The sequence below is a fragment of the Salmo salar genome, chromosome 18, assembly GCF_965601325.2.
Source record: "Salmo salar chromosome 18, fSalSal1, whole genome shotgun sequence".
Lineage (NCBI taxonomy): Eukaryota > Metazoa > Chordata > Actinopteri > Salmoniformes > Salmonidae > Salmo > Salmo salar.
In genome coordinates, this window is record NC_138308.1 from 80,476,161 (window position 1) to 80,494,656 (window position 18,496).

An 18,496-nucleotide genomic window follows, 5' to 3' on the forward strand; every position below is an offset into this window, starting at 1 on the left:
GGGGTTCTCTGTTTGTCTCATTACTGGAGTCAGACGGGGGGGGGGGTGATCTGGTGGCTGACCGAACGTTTGTGTTTAGCTTTGTAACAGTGGTAGTTGACTTCTAGTGGCTTGTCATAGTATACTTCTTTTTCTTTTTACAAAAATAGTTTTATTTTCATATACACCGAATATGTGAAATGTTGTTTTACAGGGTCAGCCATAGTAGTACACTACTATTCAAAGCTGAGTACACTGAGTGTACAAAACATTAGAGTATATTGACTTTCACCCTCCTCCCTTTTACCCTCAGAACAGCCTCAATTCATCAGGGCATTGACTCTACAAGGTGCTGATTCCAGTGCTTCCCACACTTGTGTCAAGTTGGCTGGATGTCCTTTGGGTGGTGGACCATTCTTGATACACACAGGAAACTGTTGAGCGTGAAAAACCCAGCAGCGTTGCAGTTCATGACGCAAACCGCTGTGCCTGGCACCTACTACCATACCCCTTTCATAGGCACTGATATCTTTTGTCTTGCCCATTCACCCCCTGAATGGCACACACACACAATCCATGTCTCAAAGCTTAAAAGTCCGTATTTAACCTGTCTCCTCCCCTTCATCTACACTGATTGAAGTGGATTTAACAAGTGACATCAATAAGGGATCATAGCTTTCACCTGGATTCCCCTGGTCAGTCTGTCATGGAAAGAGCAGGTGTTCCTAATGTTTTGTTTACTCAGTGTATATTAGAGATGTGAAGTCTTGAGTAATGTTATGGTAGTTATGGTTAGCAACGGTGATGGTGATGGCATGGCCCTAGCCTCTCTCTACCAGAGTGGTAGCCAGGTGTGTGATGCTGTAACCAGGATGATGGAGGTGTTGACTGGAACAGGTCTTTAACGTCTGTCGTCATGGGGGGGGGGGGTTCACTGTTACCCAGGTGACATACAGGGGCTACTGTGGGAATTCACACATTCAAACATTTTGTTATGTTGCACAACATTCTCAGTTGCAATGTTAATTCTGCTGGTGAGATTCTGCGGTCTGTGTGGTAACTTCATTGTAGTTAGCTGGAATTTCCCTCACCCAATTGGGGAAATCGTCAACACTGCAAGAGAACACGGCATCTAAAAGTGACAAATAAGCCCCACACACCCCCCCTTCACTTCGCTGTAATTTTATCATGGTAAGGTGGTCTGGCGATTCCTGTGTTAGCCATAAACCCCCGACCTACCTATCTCCATGTTTCACCATAACACTGGTTCACTAACCACCGGTGACGGCACCTTAGTAATTCCCCGAGGCGTCACGCTGTCACTAGCAACGCCCCCGGTCACCTGACCGTAAGTGGCGTCCCAGTGGGAGGGGGAAGGGGGGGTGAAGTGTTAAGTTTGGGGTAAGCCCTTTCCACCGACCGCTGGGCGTGGCGCTGACTCACTCACCAGGGGGTTCCCTGTGCTGTGACTCCCCGGATGCAGCGTATCGTCACACACGCGCGCACACACACACACAGCGTACTGACAGATACAATCAGTTGTCTTTCTCTCTATATAACCTGAGAAAGCTTCTTTCTTAGCTTCCTAATATTATCTGAAGTTTGTTTCTCACCCATCCCCAGTGTTCATTTCCCCATGCTGCACGTTTGTCAGTTTCGTTTTCCTCTCTCTCCTTTTCTCTCTTTCCCTCATCGGTCTCTCTGTGCCTCTACTCTCTCTCCTCTTCCCCCTCTCCCTGTTCTCTCCCTCCCTCTGTGTTGTTGCTGCGCTACAGTTTCACGTGTGATAGTTGACTTAACGTGCCGACCTCTTCCTGTGAGAGAGGCTACTGTTGTTTATGTAGCAACAGCCCTTGTGGCTCTAACACAGTTATTCTCACCATTGTGTGTGTGTGTGTGTGTGTGTGTGTGTGTGTGAGCCCCCTCTCTCTTTGTGTTGTGTCGGCCCCCTGCTGATTCACCCTTTCCCCTCCTGCCCTCCCTGGGTTTCCACACACCCGCCGTGGCGACTAGGGAGTCAGAGCAGGGTAGAAGAGAGGAGGGGTGATTATTTTTTCGCCGTCTCCATGTTCTTAGTAACCGTGGGAGAGAGCGATACCGAGAGAGAGGAGGTTAGACAGTCATACTAATACCTAAAGTCCCTGTCTGTCTCCTGACTCTGACTGATAAATGGCGTGTTAGACAGGTCTGGCTTTTGTCTGGTTTCTGAGCTTCGTTATCGTTCTGGAGAAGTCTACCGACGTTGTCTGATGTAATAATACGATTATAGCTATTGGGTCATTCCACCTCATAACGAACAAGAAAGAGGATTTCAACACCCACCTTCTCAGATTGTTCTGAAATCCTTTCTGTATTTAGAAACCGATACGATAAGCATTCCAGAAACATTATTTATTTATTTATATAATTACATTTCTGAGAAATTAAGCTAATTGATTGCACCCAAGTTGGCTATTTTAACTTATTCATATAATAATCAGTAAATATAGTACCTAACATCCATTTCAGACCAGAATAGGAAACGATATTTATTGGAAAAGGAGCATCAAGATCACCGTGCACTTTCACCACCCTGTGAAGTTCATCATAAGTTATTTCATATGTTGCCTAATAAACTGCATGGTTTCCCGAGTCGTAGTGGGAGGACCACACACCATATCATCATGTGACTCCAAGTTTACTTCCCTATGATGGTTATGTCAATATTTGCACATAAAGGCATTTCTACTTCCATTTCTCACATACTTTTACCGACTAAAAGATCCCACCGTGTCGAACGCGCAAATGATCTGTCGGTTATTTATAAAATTGTACTGCAACTCCCTGTTTCCATCACAGCTGTCGTGATTATTTTTATATGGTATGACTTTACTTGCATAAAAACTGTGGATGGAAACATGCTTAGTGTTAGAAAAAAGTTTGGTCCATATCGCATGTTAGGTACTATAATTATTGAATATTACTTGAATCGTATACATTACAATGGCCAATTTGGGTAAAATCAATTAGCTTCATTTCTCAGCTCAATTTGTATTTCAACAAAAGTAAGTTTCCGGAACGCTTATCTTATCTGTTCGTAACTACAGAAAGGATTTCAGAAGAATCTGAGATGGTGGGTGTCATGGCTTTCTGAAATGACATGGAATGACCCTATTGTCTGACGCATACAGCTATTGGCTAATTGGGATTGTGTGTGAACAGATGTTGCTATCGGTTTTCTGACGGTTTGATATTAAATCTGACGCTTTCTTCTGATTGGTCAAGGGCTGAAGAGATCCCAGAGATGATTGGCTGTAGAAGCTGAGACTTGACAAGACAGAGGATCTTGAATTAGGTGCTATTCTGGAAGGTAAGTGTGTGTGTTGCTTGTGTATACAGTGCATTCGGAAAGTATTCAGACTTTTTCCACATTTTGTTATGTTGCAGACTTATTCTAAAATTGATTAAATTAAATGTTTTCCTCATCAATCTACCCTCTATACCCCATGATGACAATACAAAATCAGGTTTTTATAATATTTTGCAAATGTATTAAAAGTAAAAAAACAAATCCCTTATTTACGTAAGTATTCAGACATTTTGTTATGAGACTCGAAATTGGGCTCAGGTGCATCCTGTTTCCATTGATGATCCTTGAGATGTTTCTACAACATGATTTTAAGTCTACCTGTCAAAAGAATTGTCTGTAGAGCTGCGAGATTGTGTTGAGGCACCGATCTGAGTAAAGGTACCAAATCATTTCTGCAGCATTGAAGGTCCCCAAGAACACAGTGGCCTCCATCATTCTTAAATGGAAGAAGTTTGGAACCACCAAAACTCTTCCTAGAGCTGGCCTCCCGGCCAACCTGAGCAATCTGGGGAGAATGGCCTTGGTGAGGGAGGTGACCAAGAACCCGATGGTCATTCTGACAGTGCTCCAGAGTTCCTCGGTGGAGATGGGAGAACCTTCCAGAAGGGCAACCATCTCTGCAGCATGCCACCAATCAGGCCTTTATGGTAGTGGCCAGACGAAAGCCACTCCTCAGTAAAAGGCACATGAAAGCCCGCTTGGAGTTTGCCAAAAGGCACCTAAAGGACTCTGACCATGAGAAACAAGATTCTCTGGTCTGATGAAACCAAGATTGAACTCTTTGGCCTGAATGCCATGCGTCACGTCTGGAGGAAACCTGGCACCATCCCTATGGTGACGCATGGTGGTGGTGGCAGCATGCTGTGGGGATGTTTTTCAGCGGCAGGCACTGTGAGATTGAGGGAAAGATGAACGGAGGAAAGTACAGAGAGATCTTTGATGAAAACTTGCCCCAGAGCGCTCAGGACCTCAGACTGGGGTGAAGGTTCACCTTACAACAGGACAACGACCCTAAGCACACAGCCAAGACAATACAGGAGTGGCTTCGGGACAAGTCTCTGAATGTCCTTGAGTGGCCCAGCCTGATCCTGGACTTGAACCAGATCGAACAGCTCTGTAGAGACCTGAAAATAGCTTTGCAGCGACGCTCCCCATCCAACCTGACAGAGCTTGAGAGGATCTGCAGAGAAGAATGGGAGAAACTCCCCAAATACAGGTGTGCCAAGCTTGTAGCATCATACCCAAGAAGACTCAAGGCTTTGATCGCTGCCAAAAGTGCTTCAACAAAGTACTGAGGAAAGGGTTATACATTTGCTAACATTTTTAAAAAACAGTTTTTGCTTTGTCATTATGCAGTATTGTGTGTAGATTGATGAGGGGGGGGGGGGGAAACTATTTAATCCATTTTAGAATAAGGATGTAATGTTACAATGTGGAAAAAGTAAAGGGGTCTGAATACTTTCAGAATGAGCTGTGTGTGTGCATATCTTTCTCTGTGTGTGTGCGTATCTTCTTTGTGTGTGTGGGAATGTGTTAACCAGTCTGAGCTGTGTGTGATCTCCTGGTCTCTCTTTACATGGCATTAGTGTGTGTGTCTGTCTAGGGTGTCGTTATCCCACTCACACACGCGTACACACAGATCAGTAGAGGGGGAGTGTCAGCGTGGCTCGGTGTTGTCTTTATTTCCATCTCTCTGGAAGCTAAAAATGGAGCGCCTGAAATATCTTCCCCCTAGGCTTTTAATAATAGCGAGGCGGCACGAGGGATGAGAGGGAGGGATGAGAGGGAGATGAGAAAGAGAGGGAGGGATGAGAGATGGATAAGAGAGAGGGAGGGATGAGAGATGGATAAGAGAGAGGGAGAGATGGATAAGAGAGCGAGGGATGCGAGATGGATAAGAGAGCGAGGGATGCGAGATGGATAAGAGAGCGAGGGATGCGAGATGGATAAGAGCGAGGGAGGGATGAGAGACGGATAAGAGGGAGAGGGAGGGATGCGAGACGGATGAGAGGGAGGGATGCGAGACGGATAAGGGAGGGAGAGGGAGGGTTAAGGGAGAGGGAGGGATGAGAGACGGATAATGGAGGGATGAGAGGGAGGGATGGATGAGAGGGAGGGAGGGGGGAGCGATGACAGAGGGATAAGGGAGGGATGAGAGAGAGAGAGGGAGGGAGGAGAGGGCGAGAGAGGGAGGAGGGATGGAGGGAGGGAGGGATGGGAGGGGGGAGGGATAAGGGAGGGATGAGAGGGAGGGAGCGATGAGAGGGAGGGAGGAGAGAGAGGGATGAGAGAGGGAGGGAGGGATGAGAGAGAGAGGGAGGGAGGGATGAGAGAGAGAGGGAGGGAGGGATGAGAGAGAGAGGGAGGCCCCACACACACTAGTAGAGCTAATTTAGGAACCAGTGCTGACTAGAGTGGAGCTTTCTGCTGGCTCATCGTCGCGCTGTGTCTGTCTGTCGCGCTGTGTCTGTCTGTCGCGCTGTGTCTGTCTGTCGCGCTGTGTCTGTCTGTCGCGCTGTGTCTGTCTGTCGCGCTGTGTCTGTCTGTCGCGCTGTGTCTGTCTGTCGCGCTGTGTCTGTCTGTCGCGCTGTGTCTGTCTGTCGCGCTGTGTCTGTCTGTCGCGCTGTGTCTGTCTGTCGCGCTGTGTCTGTCTGTCGCGCTGTGTCTGTCTGTCGCGCTGTGTCTGTCTGTCGCGCTGTGTCTGTCTGTCGCGCTGTGTCTGTCTGTCGCGCTGTGTGCTTGTCTCCATTTTGAACCAGAAGCTCCTGTCTTCTGTAACTCTGTTGGACAACATGGACTTTTTCTAGCTGGGTCTTCTCTGTTTCTTAGTAGTTGTGATCCTGTGTCTCTCAGCGTCACTTTCTCTGGGTGATGTGACTTTTTGTATATGCGTGTGTCACCGTGTGCGTGTGTCACCGTGTGCGTGTGTCACCGTGTGCGTGTGTCACCGTGTGCGTGTGTCACCGTGTGTGTGTGTGTGTCACCGTGTGTGCGTGTGTCACCGTGTGTGTGTGCGTGTGTCACCGTGTGTGTGTGCGTGTGTCACCGTGTGTGTGTGTGTGTGTGTCACCGTGTGTGTGTCACCGTGTGTGTGTGTCACCGTGTGTGTGTGTGTGTCACCGTGTGTGTGTGTCACCGTGTGAGTGTATATATACCAGGCTATTTTCTGTGTTCTCCAACTGTTTCTTTGTTTGCCTCTCTGCCGTGTGTGGGAAGGTGTGTGGGAAGGTGTGTGGGCGTGAGATACAGGCAACACAGCCCCTCCCTCCCTCCCTCCTTACTTGAAAAGCACTCTTATTTTCCACCCATCTTTTCTTCATATTCTATCCTTCCTTCCTGTTCAGACCGTCTGTTGTCTTCCCCCTGTCCCTCTCATCACGCCTGTTCTAATAATGGGATTAAAACCTAGTGGATCCAACACACACACACACACACACACACACACACACACACACAGTACAGCCACACACACACACACACCCTGTACCCTTGGTTAGTCTGTGTGTGTCTCTACCCCCTGTAGGGATTACAGTAACCTCAGGGCTCCCCTGTCATAGGTCCACCAACTCCCCCAGAACCATCTGTGCTCGGCTAATAATCCTACAGTCAGCTGCAGCAGAGCTAGCTACCGTCGCCCCCTAGTGGCTGGGACACAGACCAGCACTACCAGAGTTAACGATACCTGACACATAGACATATGGTTAGACTGTAATACCTAGACCTTGTGAAACGGGCACATTTCTGCAGAGCAACAGAGCTGTACGATGTCTGCTGCCTCCCTCCAACTCAACACACACTGTCTTTGAGTCACAGAGACGTTTGTAAGCTCTCTCCTCACCAACTGTTCCGTATCGAGACTTTCTACCTCTTCTTCCTTTCCTCTGTCCTTTTCTCTGTCCTTTCCTCTGTCCTGTCTCCTCAGTCTCAAACCCCTCCTCTCTGTCTGCACTGAGTTTCGCTCTAGAGCTGAACTATATAATGGAAAACCTACTGGCAATTATTGACTTGCACCTCTCTCCCTTCTCCTCTCTCCCTCCTTGTTCTCTCTTTCTCTCTCCGTCTCCTCTCTCTCCCTCTTATTCTCTCCTATACCTCTCTGTTTCTGTCTCTCTCTCCTCTCGTTCCCTCTCTAGCCTAACAGGCCGTGTAGTATTGGTGTTGAAGACAGGTGTGTAGTCTTCCCTTGGTCTTTGGTGTGTGGCCTTCTCTGTGCTGCAGTGGAGGGCTTCACAGACACAGCTACTGTGGTGAGTAGAAAGCGTGCACTTGCATTTTTTGGCAATCCACAAATGCTATAGGTTTCTAGTTTGGTGTGTGAGAAAAAGAGGGGAGTGTATGTGAGTAATTGTGTGTTTCCCTGCAGAGGGCACACGTTGTGTGTACGTGTGGTGTGTGTGTGTGTGTGTGTGTGTGTGTGTGTGTGTGTGTGGTGTGTGTGTGTGTGTGTGTGTGTGTGTGTGTGTGTGTGTGTGTGTGTGTGTGTGTGTGTGTGTGTGTGTGTGTGTGTGTTCCATGTATTGAGTCCCGTCCTCTTCCTCCTCCAGGCTGGATGCATCACGCAGTAGAGCAGTTTGGCGGGCGTGGCACACGGGACTCCTTCCCTCTGGACGGACTCAGCCGGGTACCATGGACTCCCGTGGGCAACCGCGCCACCTGGGCGCAACCTGCCAGGTATGTTAGGTTTCCACGGCAACCAACAAGCCTCAGACACACTCACCTACTAGTCAATTAATTACACCTACACTAACTGACTTAGACCTCAAGTGAGAGAGTTTGAAGCTAAGACCACAAGTTCAGTGTTAATCATTATTGTAGGTTAAGGTGTATATTTCTCTCAGGTTAAACAGGTCTCACGGTATTTAGTCCTGGTCTGACTCTTGTTCTCTCTACCAGGTGTTCGCCAGGTGTCAATCAACACCAGCTCCTCCCCCATCTAGCGCCAAGTCACATGGGCGGACTGAACCATCCCAGTAAATTCTTCAGTAATGGGTGAGTCCGGCATATGTTCCATTGGGCTAGCTGTAGTCTCCGCCTTTCTTGTCTTTCCTTGTCACGTACATTCATAACTCCAGGCTGTAGTCACTGTAATCTGACTCTCTGTGTGTTCCCAACAGGCCCATGCAGGTTCGTGGCGGTGAAAAGCTGGAGCTGTCCCAGGCCATGTTACCCAGCCTCCAGAGGGGGGAGCAGCAACGCCCCCTTCCTCCCCCCCACCGGGTGTGGGAGCAGTTGGGTCAGCTGTATGACTCCCACCCCCCTCCTCGTTCGCTTGTACCCCTACCTGGCGACCACACACCCCGCCTGCACAGCGGTGGATACAGCACTAGGCCTCCTACCCACCTGCCTTCCAGACCCAATCAGCTACTGAAGGTGAGACAAGGGGTCAGTGATGTCATCACCCGACAGGACGAGTGTAGATAAACGAGTGGCCTATCAGTGAGTGACGATTAAAGGTGATGTCTTGTTAGGAGATGTAATGCTGACTTTTCCTCTCTCTCTCCTCTCTCTCCTCTCTCTCTTCTCTCCTTCTTTCTCTCTCTTCTCTCCTCTCTCTCTTCTCTCCTCTCTCTCTTCTCTCCTCTCTCTCTTCTCTCCTCTCTCTCTTCTCTCCTCTCTCTCTTCTCTCGTCTCTCGTCTCTCTCTCTTCTCTCGTCTCTCTCTTCTCTCGTCTCTCTCTTCTCTCCTTCTTTCTCTCTCTTCTCTCCTTCTTTCTCTCTCGTTCTCTCCTTCTTTCTCTCTCGTTCTCTCCTTCTTTCTCTCTCGTTCTCTCCTTCTTTCTCTCTCGTTCTCTCCTTCTTTCTCTCTCGTTCTCTCTTTCTCCTATCTGTCAGTATGACGGTCCTCAGGAGCATCATGTTCCCAGGGGTCCAGCATCACTGGGTGACGATATGTGGTCTCAGGTTCAGCAGCAGCAGAGGGGTTACCCAGGGAAAATGCTGGGGGGGCAGCTGAAGAGGCCGGCCCCCCCTCTAGGGGAGCACTCGGTCATCCAGCACACCCCGCCCCCCTCCCTTCACCCCTCCTCTCGCCCCAATGAGGACTGCCCCAGTCCTAGCAAGAGGAAGAGGAGCTCTGAGCAGGTACGTGGATGACTGAAAACACTGCACTCAACACTTTACTCATGCAGTTACTTTTACTTCACACATACAGGATAAAGAAATCCAAGTCTATACTCTCTCATATGTAGCGTCAGGTGATTGCATAGAATTGTGACCTTTTGATATCTCAACTTAGTTTGTTCTTGTAATTTCACCATGTTGTTTTGACGGGATATACTGTAGTATTAACATTGTTACTCCTTCTCCTCTCCAGATTCCTCACCCCGGCATGCAGAGGTTCTCTGGCCCAGGAGGACAACCCCTGCCCCCCCAGCAGCAGCCCCCGGCCCACCTCCCCCCTCCCCCACCCAAACCTGCCTTCTGGAACCCCATCCACAAGGGGAACGCCCCCTGGGACCAGCCCGAACGCAGGAACGGGCCTCCAGAGTTCCAGATCAGAAATGTAAGAACACTACCACATCGTCAACAGAATTCACTGTACTTATCAAATGTACTTATTCAGATGATTATTATAGTATTTTTGTTGGTGGAACTTGGTTTGTTGTGTTTGACATAAAGTAACATGTCAGTTTATGAGATGCAGGTTAGGTGGTCAAATAGTTTGTCTATGGTCTCCTAGCCCACAAGTTCTTACCTGATCGTGTGTCTCTCTCTCTCTGGTAACAGGACTCAGCCAAGTCAGGTCTGGGCGGATACGCCTACAAACCTCCCCCTCCCTCCGCCCCCTCGCCAATCTCCCCACCCCGCATCTCCTCCCCGGGAGACTACCCCCAGGGGCGCGGCGGGCCCCCCCCACCCCACAAGCCCCAGTTCCCACCTCAGGCCCTCAATCAACCCCCCCACAATAACCACCCCCAGTACCCCAAACAACCAGCTCCAGCCCCGCCTCTCATGGGAATGGAGCCCCGGGGAGGTCCTCCTACCCCCCACAGAGGCCCTACCACTGGGGGCCGAGGAATCAACAACCAGCCCCCCTCTCATCCTCCTCACCACCAAGCTCCAGCAAGGGGGGACAGTAGAGGAGACAGGGACAGTAGGGAGCCCCCCCAACCCTCACCAGCAAACCACACCGGCGTGCCTTACAGCCACAGCCCCCACCCCCACTTCCAGCCCCACCCGGGGCTGGGACACACGGCCCCACAACCCCGTCCCCCTGCCCCTGCCTGCAGCACCGCAGTACCTCAGCAGCACAACCCCCCCACCCCACACCATGAGGCCTGGAGGCCCCAGGGCCAGGGCAGGCCACAAAGCAACCACCCCCTGGTGAGTCCTAGTTTCCCAGCAGAGCTAATGTTGCACCCTGCCTCCATTTGTTAACGCGTGATCTCCGCCTTTTTCACACTGTCATTATTTTCCAAATCCCGAATCGACGCCCGGCGAGCTCACTGGGCACTTCACGTAGACCCGACGAGTCCGTGAACAACTCCCATTTTACCTACTCATTGTCATTTAGCAGAGGGTTCTGTTTGGAATTGATTGGGCTTAGTTAATGGACTTAGTTAATGGACTTTTGCTAAGAGGGAGGACAGGAAATATAAAGCATATCCATTTTGTTTGTATTGTAGTGTATCGGGTGGCGTCCCAAATGGGCCCTATCAAAAGTAGTGCACTGTGTAGGGAATAGGGTTCCATTTGGGAAGCGGCCTGAGTCTGTATTGCGCACCATCTCCAGTGTACTAACCTAGCATGTGTCTCCCTACAGGAGTCAGGTCTCTACAGGACAGGGCCGGTATCTCAGGGGCAGCAGCAGCATCAGAACCAGGTCGGGGAGACCCGGGGTCCTGCGCCCCTCCAGCATCATCAGCACCCCCGCCCCCACGTCAGCCCCCCTCAGGCCTCCCCCATACCTCCTACCAGGACGCCAGTCATCACCCCCACCTTCACCCCCCAGCCTCCCTGCTCACAGTCACGTAACAACCGCTACAGTAGTAGTAGTATGACTGGACCTGCACTCTCCACTGTGACCACAGCGCCACCTGCTGTGTGTTCAGCTAACAACACCCCCACCAGCAGCAGCAGGAGAGGCAGGGAGACGATGGGAATGCTCCACCAGACCTCAGTTCCATCTCAGCTGGAGAGGGACCCAGAGAGGGGACCCATCCACCCCATGCTGCACCCAGGGTATCAGGGAGCCCGCGTGGGCACTGCCAGCCACCCTCACCCCCAGCGGGCACCACCCAGGCCCCAGCAGCAGCAGCCTAGCCACCACCACCAACAATCTGTCCAGGGGAAGGGTTACTACGGACGGCCTGAGCCTGATCGCACTCCTTCCTCTTCGTCATCATCCTCAGGACACCAGAGGGTAGGGGAGAGCGTCATCACCAGCAGAGGGTCTCACCCCAACCCCCTGCCGCAGACGGCGGTCACTAGCTCGCCCCATGACCGCACCATGACCGCCCCCCAACCCCACACGGTCAACTCTGCCCCTCAGCCAGTCTCCAATCCCTCTTACTCCAGACTCTGTGCCCAGTCTACACCCCAGCCCCCCCAGGCTACCACCACCTCAGCCCAGGGGTATCTTAACTCTCGACCCCAGCCACCTCCACCCTCAGCGCCCCAGTCCATGGAGGAGGCCCTGGATAAACTGGATGCTGAGCTGCAGGGTCATATGCAGGCCGAGGAGAGGAGGATGGACTGGGAGAGAGAGCAGGAGTTAAGGAAGAGGAGGGAGTGGGAGAGAGAGCAGGAGGAGAGGAAGAGGAGGGATTGGGAGAGGGAGCAGGAGGAGAGGAAGAGGAGGGAGTGGGAGAGGGCGGAAGAGGAGAAGAAGAGAAATAGGGAATGGGAAAAAGAGCAGGAGGAAAGGAAGAGGAGGGACTGGGAGAGAGAGAGGGAGGAAGAGGAGAGAAAGAAAAGGAGGGAGTGGGTGAGAGAGGATGAGGAAAGGAAGAGGAGGATGGAGAGGAAGGCGAAGGAGGAGATGAGTAGGAGCAGTAAGGGGAGAGAGGAGTCTGCCATCGAGAGTCTGGAGAGACTCCTGTCAGGCAGCACTTCCTCTGCCCCACCTCCTCCTCGCCTGTCCACTGTCTCCACCTCCTCCTCCTCTGTCCTACCTCCACCCCCACCACCCCCCAGCCAGTCCTCCTCCTCGCCCCCCTACCCCTGGCTGAGCCGGGCCGGCGCACCCCCTTGTCCCCCAGGCCAGGCACCACCATCTCCCGCCCCCCTGGAGAGGTCGCAGCCGCCCCCTCTCACCCCCCAGACGGAGTATGCCAGGGAGAAGCAGAGGCAGAGGGAGAAATGGGGTGGGAGTCCCCCGTCGTCATCTCACAGTAGTAACGTTACCTCAGGGAACAACTCCCGATCCTCGTTGGGGCCCTCCTACCCTAACAACCCCTCGGCTGTTACCTCTTACCCTAACCACCCCTCAAATAACACCACCATGCGAGGCGCCCCCCGTCCACCCAACGACACCCCCCAACCCAAGGAGAAGGCTAGTCAGCAGGCCAGAGGAGGAGTGATGGGGGCTACGGGTCCCCTCCACAACTCCATCAGCATCACCCTCCGAGAGCCCCCCAAACTCTTTCAGGCTTTCCCCAGGGACAGCCTTTCGTCCAGGGCCAACCCCTCCAGAACCACCAGTAGCACCTCCAGCACAGGTGGTCTCCTCCACAAGCACATGCCCAGCGGAGGCCTAGGCAGCCTGGGTAGCAGCGCCAGCAGCAGCAGCAGTGGAGACTCGGACAGCGCCCAGTTTGAGGAGGAACCATCGGAGCTCTCTACGTTACTCCCGGACGGTCTGGCCAACATCATGGCCATGCTGGATGAGTCCATCAAGAAAGAGGAGGAATCTTTATATAGCAGCGACCGAAACAGAGCTGGAGAGAACATTGTCAACACCTTCTCTGATACCATGCCACCGGACAAGACCTACCTGTGCGCCCCGGACCTCATTCCGGCGCCCAAGCAGCAACCGCAGGACGACTTTGTTGGGGCGAACCTCCACGCCAGCCCCCCCGTGCTGAGCCGACAGGGCTCCCTGGCCTCCCCCTGCAGTCGGACCTCCTCCCTCAACGAGGAAGAGGAGGAGGGTTGTCCCACCCTGAAACCCGCTCCGGAACTCCACAAGCCAGCCGTCCCTCTCAACCCCAACCCCCAGTCGGGGACTAACTACCGCCACAGCGACCTGGCTAAACTCTACGGTCTCCCGGAGCCCGCGAAGAGCGAGTGCGACGACGAAGATGAGGAAGAGGAGTCGGAGACCCCGTCCAGTTCCCCTCCCCCGCCCCAGAGGCCCCACCTCCACCAGACGGGGATGAGCAGCACCTTCAAGTCCCAGGCCGCCTTGGAGAACCAGAAGTACACCTACAGAGGAGGTCCGTTTGGCCGCCCGCCCCCCTCCGCTCTGGGGGGAGTGAAGTACTCCTCCTCCCTCTCTCTGGGTCCCGACATCCAACAGCAGCAGAATAGCACCTCCCCCACCTCCGATTCCACCAATCACCCAGGCTTTACACCGTCGTTGACCCCGCCCCGAAATTCCCGCCCACACTCACCCTCCAACTGGGAGGCTAAGAGACAGGTCAATATCAAGATGGAGGAGCCTGATATCTGGAGAGATGGGAGGCAGGCCATGGAGAAGAGGATCCATTCTTCAAACGCAGAGTCACATTTGAATCCCTCCACACAATCCATCAAGATGGAGCCGAAAGAAGAGATGAAGCTCACTACCATCTCTGAGTCTTCTCTGGCCGAGCTGGGCCGGAGCTGTGAGGTCTTCCTGACCCGGCACTCCAACTCCCTCCCCAGCAACAACACCTCAGGCAGGACCAAGACTGACCTGAAACATGAGGACAGGCACCACAAGCCTGAGAGAGAGGGGGAACGAGACAGAGAGAAGGACAGGGAGACAGAGAAGAAGAGGAAACACGGCAGCAGCAAGAAACACCAGGACAGGAAAGACAGGAAGAAAAAGCACCGAGAGAAACGAGAGGAGATGTCCTCCTCCCACTCTTCCTCCTTCCACTCCAGTTCCAAACGGCACAAGGAGGGCAAAGTTCACAAGGAGAAGAAGGAGCACCTGCGGATCCTCGGGAACCTGGACCTCCAGAGCAAGGAGATCCGGGAGAAGGAGCGTGACCACGTTCACTCCGACATGGAGAGAGACCGGAAGAGGAGGAAACAGGCTGGTTCCACCAGCGGAGACCAACCCTCAGAATGGGCGTCCCATAGTAGAAGTGAAAAAAGTTCTGGTGTCATGTCCTCTTCTCAGGGCAGTGAGGTTGGATCGACTCTGCAGGGTTCGGCTGCTGACTTCATGAAGCTGAAGGCCCTGTCGGACGGGCCGCCCAAGGAGCTGAAGATCAGGCTGATCAAGGTAGAGAGTGGAGACAGAGAGACGTTCATCGCCTCGGAGGTGGAGGAGAAGAGGACACCGCTGGAGGAGATCAGCATAAACAACACAGCCGCAGAGGTCATACGGGCCTGCAAGTGAGTATGGAGGAGGAGAGGGGATGGAGGGATGAACAAGGCAGGAGTGTTGTGGGAGAGCGTGTGGGGCGGTCTTACCAACGGGAAGTAAAGGAGGGTTCCATTCTAGTAAATACATTTCTAAAAAGACAGTTGTTTTGCTCCAGTTTGTGACTGTGTGTGTGTTTGATCTAAACCAAAAAAATTGAACTCTTCACTCAGGGGTGCGAGGGTGAAGGGGAAGTTCAGAGAGTCCTACCTGCTCCCTGCATTCTCGGTCAAGCCTCTGTTTACTACAGATCCCATCCCACGGGAGAAACTCAACCCTCCCACACCAAGCATCTATGTAAGTCCCTGTCATTCACCCTAACCCCACCACACATCTCACATATCTGTCTTTCTCTGCACCACATATCCCATTATATTATTATTATTATTATACTCTGTCTCTTTCTCTAATAATGTGTAGCATGAAATGAAAATGATTTTGTAAGCCTGTATTTATTATGGATCCTCATTAGCTGCTGCCAGTTACTCTTCCTGGGGTCCAGCAACATTAAGGCAGTTATATATCTTTTTTAAACATTACACTTTGGGCCTCCTGAGTGGCGCAGCGGTCTAAGGCAATGCATCTCAGTGCTATAGGCGTCACTACAGACCCTGGTTTGATCCCAGGCTGTATGACAACTGGCCGTGATCGGGAGTCCCATAGGGTGGCGCACAACTGGCCCAGCGTCGTCCGGGTTAAGGGAGGGTTTGGCCGGGGTAGGCCATCATAGTAAATAAGAATTTGTTCTTAACTGACTTGCCTAGTTAAATCATTTTAAAAATCACAACACATTAAAAGTGTGTTCCCTCAGGCCCCTACTCTACTACCACACATCTACAACACAAAATCCAGGTGTACGTGTGTGTATAGTGCGTGTGTTATTGTGTGGGTATGCATTTATCTGTGTTTGTGTTGCTTCACAGTCTCCGCTGTTCCATCAGGTGTATTTTATCTATTTAAAATAATAATCTGATTCTACTGCTTGCATCAGTTACCTGATGTGGAATAGAGTTCAACATAGTCATGGCTCTATGTAGTACTGTGGCGCCTCTGTCTGTTCTGGACTTGGGGACTGTGAAGAGACCTCTGGTGGCATGTCTTGTGGGGAATGCATGGGTGTCCGAGCTGTGTGCCAGTAGACAGCTCAGTGCATTCAACATGTCAATATCTCTCACAAATACAAGTAGTGAAGTCAATCCCTCCTCCACTTTGAGCCAGTACTGTACTGCCCTCTGTTGGTAGAAAACGGCACCTGATGTGAATTATAACGTACTAAATGTTCTATCCTCTCTCCCCTCTATAGCTGGAGAGTAAGAGAGATGCCTTATCCCCAGTACTACTGCAGTTCTGTACAGATCCCAAGAACCCTGTTACTGTCATCAGAGGACTGGCCGGATCCCTACGACTCAGTGAGTTTAACACATCCCTTCACACACACCACAACGTTATCAATCATTTATTCAACACTATCTACCACAGTAACCACACAAATCATTCATTCAAACTGCACTCCCTACAGACAAATGGTAATCATGTCATCCCTTAAATGTTTGTAAACGTCCTCTCACTGTCAACTGCGTTTTATTTTCAGCAAACTGAACATGTGTACATATTTGTATGAACATAAGATTCAACAACTGAGATATAAACTGAACATGTTCCACAGACATGTGACTAACAGAAATGGAATAATGTGTCCCTGAACAAAGGGGGATTCAAAATCAAAAGTAACAGTCAATGCAGCTGGTGGCCACACCAGACACTAAGTACTGCAGTGCATCTCCTCCTCATGGACTGTACCAGATTTGCCAGTTCTTGCTGTGAGATGTTACCCCACTCTTCCACCAAGGCACCTGCAAGTTCCCGGACATTTCTGGGGGGAATGGCCCTAGCCTTCACCCTCCGATCCAACAGGTCCCAGACATGCTCAATGGGGTTGAGATCCGGGCTCTTCAGTGGCCATGGCAGAACACTGACATTCATGTCTTGCAGGAAATCGCACACATAACGAGCAGTATGGCTGGTGGCATTGTCATGCTGGAGGGTCATGTCAGGATGAGCCTGCAGGAAGGGTACCACATGAGGGAAGAGGATGTATTCCCTGTAACGCACAGCGTTGAGATTGCCTGCAATGACAACAAGCTCAGTTTGATGCTGTAATACACCGCCCCAGACCATGACGGACCCTCCACCTCCAAATCGATCCCGCACCAGAGTACAGGCCTCGGTGTAACCGACTCACTCCTTCGACGATAAACGCGAATCCGACCATCACCCCTGGTGAGACAAAACCGCGACTCGTCAGTGAAGAGCACTTTTTGCCAGTCCTGTCTGGTCCAGCGACGGTGGGTTTGTGCCCAAAGGTGACGTTGTTGCCGGTGATGTCTGGTGAGGACCTGCCTTACAACAGGCCTACAAGCCCTCAGTCCAGCCTCTCTCAGCCTATTGCGGACAGTCTGAGCACTGATGGAGGGATTGTGCGTTCCTGGTGTAACTCGGACAGTTGTTGTTGCCATCCTGTACCTGTCCCGCAGGTGTGATGTTCAGATGTATCGATCCTGTGCAGGTGTTGTTACACGTGGTCTGCCACTGTGAGGACCATCAGCTGTCCGTCCTGTCTCCCTGTAGTGCTGTCTTAGGCGTCTCACAGTACGGACATGGCAATTTACTGCCCTGGCCACATCTGCAGTCCTCATGCCTCCTTGCAACATGCCTAAGGCACGTTCACACAGATGAGCAGCGTCCCTGGGCATCTTTCTTTTGGTGTTTTTCAGAGTCAGTAGAAAGGCCTCTTTAGTGTCCTAAGTTTTCATAACTGTGACCTTAATTGCCTACTGTAAGCTGTTAGTGTCTTAACGACCGTTCCACAGGTGCATGTTCATTAATTGTTTATGGTTCATTGAACAAGCATGGGAAACAGTGTTTAAACCCTTTACAATGAAGATCTGTGAAGTTATTTGGATTTTTATGAATTATCTTTGAAAGGCAGGGTCCTGAAAAAGGGACATTTTCTTTTTTTGCTGAGTTTATATTAAACCACTTTCTCTCTCCTTTCTCTCTCTCCTTTCTCTCTTTTTCTCTCTTTCCTCCCTTTCTCTCCTCTCTCTCCGTCTCTCCCTCTCTCCCTCTCCCCTCAGACCTGGGTCTGTTCTCCACTAAGTCTCTGGTGGATGCTAACTCTGAGCATGCTGTGGAGGTGAGGACCCAGGTCCAGCAGCCTGCTGATGAGAACTGGGACCCCACCGGCACGGGGCAGACCTGGCCCTGTGAGAGCAGCCGCTCACACACTACCATCGCCAAGTACGCCCAGTACCAGGCCTCCAGCTTCCAGGAGAGCCTCCAGGTATGGATGGATGCAATGATACGCACACACACACCATGTGTACGCACACACACACACACACACACACACACACACACCTTATATTTCACTTACCTCTACCTTCTTCTTTTCTGTGTCTTCAGGAGGAGAAGGGGAGTGATGAAGATGATAACGAAGATGTGGAAGACAAAGAGAAGAAGAGTAAGGAGACTAGCTCTGAGACATCGAACAAAGACTCCACAAGCAAAGACGCTACCAGTACCGAGCTGAAACCAGTGGGGAAGATCATCAAGTTTGGCACCAACATTGATCTGTCAGACCCCAAGAGGTAA

General features: G+C 51.4%; 1 protein-coding gene across 4 annotated transcripts in view; it reads left to right on the forward strand.

The window, feature by feature from the left end:
- Positions 1-18,496, forward strand: part of kdm6ba (lysine (K)-specific demethylase 6B, a) — a 175,676-nt gene that overhangs the window by 150,305 nt on the left and 6,875 nt on the right. For 3 of the 4 annotated variants that reach the window (XM_082965180.1, XM_014156113.3, XM_082965181.1), the window contains 13 exons: positions 3,244-3,328; positions 7,462-7,575; positions 7,873-7,999; positions 8,222-8,317; positions 8,443-8,698; positions 9,160-9,408; positions 9,641-9,829; positions 10,054-10,650; positions 11,090-14,814; positions 15,016-15,139; positions 16,146-16,251; positions 17,980-18,185; positions 18,308-18,492. In XM_082965180.1, the coding sequence (XP_082821306.1) occupies positions 7,878-7,999; positions 8,222-8,317; positions 8,443-8,698; positions 9,160-9,408; positions 9,641-9,829; positions 10,054-10,650; positions 11,090-14,814; positions 15,016-15,139; positions 16,146-16,251; positions 17,980-18,185; positions 18,308-18,492 (5,855 nt within the window). In that variant the 5' untranslated portion in view covers positions 3,244-3,328; positions 7,462-7,575; positions 7,873-7,877. The remainder of the gene's footprint in view (positions 1-3,243; positions 3,329-7,461; positions 7,576-7,872; positions 8,000-8,221; positions 8,318-8,442; positions 8,699-9,159; positions 9,409-9,640; positions 9,830-10,053; positions 10,651-11,089; positions 14,815-15,015; positions 15,140-16,145; positions 16,252-17,979; positions 18,186-18,307; positions 18,493-18,496) is intronic. The other variant, XM_082965182.1, reaches the window with a different exon arrangement.